The sequence below is a fragment of the Erinaceus europaeus genome, chromosome 9, assembly GCF_950295315.1.
Source record: "Erinaceus europaeus chromosome 9, mEriEur2.1, whole genome shotgun sequence".
NCBI lineage: Eukaryota > Metazoa > Chordata > Mammalia > Eulipotyphla > Erinaceidae > Erinaceus > Erinaceus europaeus.
This window is the reverse complement of record NC_080170.1, coordinates 79,607,969-79,615,452: the sequence shown is the minus strand read 5'-3', so window position 1 is coordinate 79,615,452 and position 7,484 is coordinate 79,607,969. Positions and strand designations below refer to the sequence as shown.

Below are 7,484 nucleotides of genomic sequence, written 5' to 3'. Positions count from 1 at the left end.
GAGTCTGGCTAAAGGTTTGTCAATTTTGTTCACTCTTTCAAAGAACCAACTTTTACTTTCATTGATCTTTTGTATGGCTTTCTTATTTTCAATGTTATTGATTTCTGCCCTAAATTTAGTGATTTCTGTCCTTGTAGTTGCTTTAGGGTTCCTTTGTTCTTATTCTAGGTCTTTAATGTGTGTAGTCAGGCTGTTTACTTGTGCTTTTTCTTGTTTCCCAATGTGTGCTTGTATGGCTATGATCTTCTTTCTCAGTACTGCCTTACCTCTGTCCCAAATATTTTGATAGATTGTGTCTTCATTTCCATTGAACTCTCAAAATATTTTATTTCTTCATTTATTTACTCTTTGACCAAGTAGTTGTTAAGTATTGTTGCTCTTCCACATTTTTGGACTCTTATTAATCTTTTGTTGATTGTTAAGTGTTAGTTTAATTCCACTGTGGTCTGAGAAGATGCTTGGGATGATTTCAATGCTCTTGAATTTGCTGATGCTATCTTTGTGGCCTAACATATGGTCTATCCTTGAGAATGACCCATGTGGACTTGAGTAAAATGTGTATTCCAGTTTATTGGGATGAATGACTCTGAAAACGTCCTATAGTTCTAGTTTATCTATCTCCTCATTTAGCTCCCTCATGTCTTTATTGATTTTCTGCCTGGAATATGTGTCCAGCTGAGAGAGTGGGGTGTTGAAGTCCCCTATTATGACTGTGTTGTTGTTAGTATATTACTGTAGCTCTTTCAGTAGATGTTTGATGTATTTAGATGGCTTCTCATTGGGTGCATATGTGTTAATAATTATTAAGTCCACTTGATTGACTGATCCTCTGAGCATTAAGTAGTGTCCATCTCTGTTTTTAAATTTTATTTTAAAGTCTATTCTGTCAGATATGAAAATAGAAATTCCTGGCTTTTTTTGTGGGCCATTGGCTTGTATGACTGTTTTCCATCCTTTCACTTTGAGTCTGTATTTGTCTTGTTGAGTTAGGTGGGTTTCCTGTAGACAGCATATTGTTGGGTTGTGTTTTCTGATCCATTTTCCTCCTCTGTGCCTTTTAATAGATTAATTCAGGCCATTGACATTTATTGATATCAAAGATTGAAGATATTTTAATGCCATTCTTGTAGATTTTTAGAGTTATGTTCTTAGCTCAGCTATTTCAGCTGAGTTGGAGCCCAGTGGATCAAAAGCCTCTTTTGTTCTTTTACTTCCCTGTAGGCTATGGGAGCCTGAGGGCTTTTAAACTCTAAGTAGGCTTCTTAGCTTAATCACTGACTCCTGACCAAGAGATAAAACAGGGTGGGGCAGAGACAATCCAATGGTTATGCAAAGAGACTCTCACAGCCCCACTGCTAGGCCACTGAATTATAGACCTTCTCCTGAGTTTCCTCCTTAGTTCTCTGTCCCCTGGTGTCAGCACAGCCCCCCCCCCTCCCCCCCCCCCGCTGCTCCAGATTCTGAGGGCAGTTGCAATGGAGACTCACAGTTGAATTTGGTGAGTCTTAGTGGAGTCCTCTCTTCCCTCTAGCCATATTTTGTTGGTAAAACAGACTGGAGGTGGTGTCTCAACTGGTAAACTGCAGGGCTGTTCGCAGCCACTTATTCTCTCCCTAGGATCCTTTCTGTCCATGAGCCACACATGTTTGCACTCACAGGTGATTTGGTGGGTCCGTGAAGTCATTTTAGTCCTGTCTTGTTGCAGTCCCAGATGATCTCCTTTGATATTTCTAACTGACTCAGGAGAGGAGAGGAGAGAAACACAGCTGTTGATGCTCCATAGCCCCGCCTCCGGAAATCATGTTGTTGTTGCTTTTAATTCCCACCAGGGTTTTCATTATCAATGTGGCTCCATGCAAGTACACTAATTCACCACTCCCAGTAACCCCTTTTTCTTTTTATACCTTTTCTTTCTTTCTCTCCCTCTGTCTTTATTCCTCCTTTTCTTCCTTTCTTCCTTTCCTTTTTTTATAGGACAGAGAAATGGGGGTCAGGGAAGAAAAGGGAAAGACAGATACCTGCAGAGCTGTTTCACCACTAGTGAAGTGCCTCCCCACCCCTATAGGTGGAGAACAGGGGCTCTAACCTAGGTCCTTGCACATGGTAACATGTACATGTAACCCAGTGCACCCACCCAGTCCCCTTAATCACAAATTTTAAGAATGAAGGGAAAGAAAAGTAATTCTTTTTTTTTTTAATTTTTTATTTAAGAAAGGATTAGTGAACAAAAGCATAAGGTAGGAGGGGTACAACTCCATACAATTCCAAAGTAATTCTTGTCAAAATTTTCTTGTAAAATGTATCCTGCAGTAGAGGTGATGTATCTCTCTGTATGTGTATATCCAACAACTGCTGGGGCTCTGCTGGTGAATGCAGAGAAGGCCCTGAGCTCAGGAAAGGGAGTTACTGCCTGGAGTGGTCATGGTCAGCCTTTGCCATGGAGGAGAGATGAAACTGAGAATGACTAATTCCAGTGTTGAGACACCTGATAACAATGAAAGGAAAAAATACTGGGAGGAGTTCTCCTGGAATGAAAAGTGAAAGAAGCAAAGATAAATCCTTTAGGTTGGGGTGGGACAGGGTCAGACTAACAGAGCTGAGAATGGAGGCACCCTGTGGCTTCCCACTGCTGGTTGAAGGCTCCTGGGGTGCAGTGCCCCCAAAGAACTTGAGCACCAAATTGCAGCTGTACTTCCAGAGCTCCAAGAAGTCAGGAGGAGGCGAGTGTGAGGTCCATCAGGAGCCCGGGAATCCTCCCCACTTTCTGGTGGTTTTCTTCCCAGAGGATGGTAAGGCATACTTGGGGACTCAAGTGGGGAGGTGAAGTTGAGAGATTATCACCTGCCACAGCCTGCAAGGGAATTTGGGGCAAGGAAAGCAGTAGGAGTATCTAACCTCCTTATCTGCCAAAGAAGGAAAAAGCCTAGGACAGGGTGACAAAAAATACTAGTCTGTGAAAGAAGTCTCTGCCTTTATGCTAAGCATTGCAGTTCCTCACTGCTGTTCTCTCTGGTGCTGCCTGGAGGTGGTGTAAGAAGCCACAAATAAGTTAAATATCTAGTGTGGTGCAACAAAGAACCAACTATTAACTGGTCTATCCATATCATTCCACTACACTGCACAGTGTTAGAAGCAGAAACATAATTCAGTTGCAATGTTTGCTTTACCTCTCTTAGAACAGCAGTCCTGGAATTTTCATCTCAAGGGAAAAAGGAAGTTTCCAGGGAGAGTCACCTATAAAGTGACTCTGGAGGGTGAATTCAGTTCCTATGGGCAAGGCATTGGAGACAACCCAAAGTGGGAGTGTCCTGCTTGAGTACCTGCTGGAGGCAGAGGATCATAAGGCATCTTCAAGGAACAAGCCGGGTATCCTCAGGCTGTCTGGCTGAGTAGTGAGCAATCTGCTTATTCCTGTGTCCAAAGAAGGTCTGTAGAGGCATGGGATATATACTCAATGGAAGATTACTCCTCTCCTGAGTCAGTTAGAAATATCAAAGGAGATCATCTGGGACTGCAACAAGACAGGACTAAAATGACTTCACGGACCCACCAAATCACCTGTGAGTGCAAACATGTGTGGCTCATGGACAGAGAGGAGCCTAGGGAGAGAATAAGTGGCTGCGAACAGCCCTGCAGTTTACCAGTTGAGACACCACCTCCAGTCTGTTTTACCAACAAAGTGAAATATAGACAACTGAAGCAAACAAATGAGCAGGAAAAAGTAGCTAATCTTTTTTATACTTTTTTATACTTTGTGAGAATTCTAGTGGCTAGCAGAGGGCAGGGACCTAAGGACTTTGGCTATGGGTGTGTTGACTTAAACTCAAATATATGACTGTGAACATATAAACCAGAAATTTTATAATATTATAAACCTCTATTAAATCATTACTTAAGGGACCAGCAAAATAGTTTCCCTGCTTAGTGTGTGTACATTATCTTGTATGCAATCCAGACTCAAACCTGCCTCTGATAACTGCAGAAAGTTTCATGCTGTGGTGTCTCTACCTTTCTCTCTTCCTTAGAGGGAACTTGAAGGCACTGTGTTAACTAAAATTAGTCAAAAAGATAAGGACAAATACCAGGTGACTTCACTTATAGGTAGAACTTAAGATACAGGCACAGAAAATGTAAAAACAAAGCAAACCTTGGACTGAGCAGGATGCACTATATCAAAGCAAAAAAAAACTCCAGGGAAGAAGGAGTTGGGAGGGAAAAGGGTCTTGGGGTATTGATATGTCCAAATGCCAACAACCATACTATAAGCCACTAGCCCCTCCACCCCAATAGAGTGAAAATAAGTATTTTTTTAAAGGACACTGGGGTCTGGAAATTTTTCTCAGATGTCTAAGGAGGTGCTTATAGTAAAAAGTAAAGCTGTAGGCCTCCCTTTATTAAATATTATTTTAGTGAAAGAGATAGAAAATTAAGTAGGAAGAAATAAATAGTTGGACATAGAGTTTCTGTATGAACAGGTAAGGACTATTAACTTTCCTTGCTGATTGACAAGAAAAAGGCACATGTGTATCTTTTTAAACATTTTAATTAGTGATTTAATATTGATTCACAAAATTATAAAATAATAGGGATATAATTCCATGCCATCTCCACCACCAGAGTTCTGTATCCCTATTCCTTCCATTGGAAACTGCAGTGCTTCTCCCAAGGTCATAGATATGGGTTGACTTTATAACTATCATTATCTACATCTACATATTTTTTCTCCATTTTTTTCTATACCCCTGCCTTCACTTCCTTTCTAAGTCATATACCTTTCTAAGTCTATACCTTTACTGGTTCTGAGTGTCCTTCCTCTTATGTCTTAGGTAAGAGAAACAGTGCTTGAGTTCCTCTGGTGTTTTTCTTTCAATGATGATAGAAAAACAAAATTCCTACTGACATATGCTTTGGGTCCTATTAGAATTGGAATTCAGAGCCCTCTGTTTATTTCCCCCTATTATTTCCCCTCTGTGACTATGGACCAAAATTCCTTTGGGGGTGCAGAGGGAAGGAGGCCCGGTTTCTGTAATCACTTCTCCACTGGACTTGGACACTGGTAGGTTACTCCATACCCCCAGCTCAAGATGTGTATGTTTACTATGATGAAATATATTTATTGGGAAAAAAGAAAATAGACTTATGGAGGGAGAGACCATGTGTGCCAGACTTTTAAAAGAGTTTCATGTAATATTCCACAGGCAAGTGAACCATTAACTATAAAAGCCAGTGTGGGGATGCAAGGTGCACATATGTGTAGGCTCTGGGTTTGGTAACTGAGTCAGTGTGGCTGGTTAGTGCTCCCCTTGAGGGAGAGGGAGAGCCCCTTTTCTGTCTGTTACCTTATGAGTAGGGAAGAAAACAAATTAAGGAATGTGAGGGATTTTGCAGATGCTCAATGATTCTGTTGTTATATGGGAATGGGGTGGAGACACATCATAAAATCACATCACACTGTAAATTTAGAGGCTTATTAAAGGGAGAAGCTACATGCTGTGACTGATACACTGTATCTCTGTGCAGCTGGTTGTCTGATAGGAGCTGTGAATTTGGGTTAGGGCGTAGGTTCCCTTTTCACTGGCCATTCATGTCATCCTTAGGGAAAGCAAAAGGCACCAACCAAGTCTGAACTTGACCTGATGCTCCTAAAGCCTGCACTTTGCCATGGAACTCTTAAATGCTATATCCAGTGATATGGCTTTCTGTTCACTAGACTTTGGTGGACCTTTTGGTCAAAGAAAGTCAAGGTGGTTTAAAAGACTATGAGAACAGTTGGTGTGTGTTAAGCAGGGAATCAAAGAGGAACAAAACAAGAGAGAAAGAGAGAGAAAGAAAGGGGGGAAGAAGAGGAGGAAAAGGAAGAGGAGGAGGAGAAACTCAAAAGAGGAAGCAAGTACATAAAAAGAAAGTAAGATGGGTCAGGGACAGGAGAAATACCTGGCTCAGAGTCCTTGTGAGAACGAAGTCCAAATTTTCCCCAAGCTTTAGTTTCACTACAGAACATGCAAAGGACAGCAGTGCAATGTGAGTCATTTCTAGACTATGGTCATTAGCCAGAAACCTGTCCTGAGAAGCATTTCTTTCTTTGTAAGGATTTTTTCTAAAGAATCAGCTTTCTTTATTTCTTCTTCTTTTTAAAAATCTTTGTTTCTTGGATAGAGACAGCCAGAAATCTAGAGCAAAAGGGGAGATAGAGAGAACAGAGAGGGGCCAGGCAGTGACACACCTGGTTAAGTGCACACATTACAGTGCATAAGGACTCAGGTTCAAGTCCCTGGTCCCCACCTGCAGGGGGGAAAGCTTTATAAGTGGTTAAGTAGAGCTTCATGTATCTCTCTTTCTCTCTCCCTATCTACTTTCCCCCTCTCAATTTCTCTCTGTCTCTATCCAATAATAAAAAAATAAAACTTAAAGAAGAGAGAGGACAGAAACAGAGACACCTGCAACACTGCTTAACCACTTGCAAAGCTTTCCCCCTGCAGGTGGGGACCAGAGACTCAAACTAGGATTCTTGTGCATTGTTAATATGTGAGCTCAACCAGGTGTGTCATCACCTGGCCCCTCTTTGTAAGAATTTCATTCTTCTCAGGAACAATTCTTGAATTAGGAATGCAGACTCCCTGCATCTGAATCACAGCAGGCAGCTTCAGCCTCGCATATGATCAAGGCCCTGCTGCTCAGAGCTGCAGAAAGCCAGCCTGACACCCTACCTATGCATGTAGGCAAACTTGCTCATTGCTGAACCCCCACTCAGTCCCCTGGTTCAGATCTGTTCTCCTTTGAGGAGTGTTAGTGTTTTATACAGGTGGACATCCAGTATAGGAGCAAGATTTGGGCACAATCAGGGAGGGGTGTAAAGTCTCAAAAATTCTAAACTGCTACAACTCTTCCTGTCTCTGGGAAAGGAGCTGCTCAAACATGTTCCTGGATCAAGGTTCATATCTATAAGTGATTTCTAGCTATTCTTTACTGTTTCAAGAGGTCAAGGTCAGCAGGCTTTGAGTCTCAAACTGTTTTTCTCTTGTGGGATGTGAATTTAGCTTATTAACTTCAGGGGCTAAGTCCAACTCAATTTACCTTTCTCTGGTCATCTCCTCATGCATGGTCATATCAAAAGGTTCAAGCACAGTTCTTTTTTTCTTTTTAAAAATTCCTATCCAACAGTCACGCTGAATGTCTGTTATTCTAGTCTGAGGACCACCCTGTAACCTAGGAACAAAATAACAATGAACATTGCAAAACATGTGCCCAGAAATGCTAGGGCTGGTCATTCATGATTAGAAATACCAGCAATATCCTTTTTAAATGCTCCTCTGGGGTGAAATTGAAACTCAGTCAGATATATTATTTATTTTATTTTACACATAATGTATATGTAATATACACATATATGTATGGAGAGGGAGATAAAAAGAGAGGGAGAGATATTAAGAAAAATATACAGAGGGAGACAAAAATACTGCTTAGCACTGGCTGGTGCTAAAGAT

At 41.3% G+C, this 7,484-nt stretch overlaps 1 protein-coding gene across 1 annotated transcript in view; it reads left to right on the top strand.

Annotated features, from left to right (window-relative positions):
* The first annotated feature begins 2,602 nt into the window (after window positions 1-2,602).
* The window catches only part of LOC103122519 (protein mono-ADP-ribosyltransferase PARP14-like), a 72,933-nt gene continuing 68,051 nt past the window's right edge, over window positions 2,603-7,484 (top strand). Inside the window, exon 1 of the mRNA XM_060197108.1 lies at window positions 2,603-2,789. Within this exon, the coding sequence (XP_060053091.1) occupies window positions 2,603-2,789 (187 nt within the window). The remainder of the gene's footprint in view (window positions 2,790-7,484) is intronic.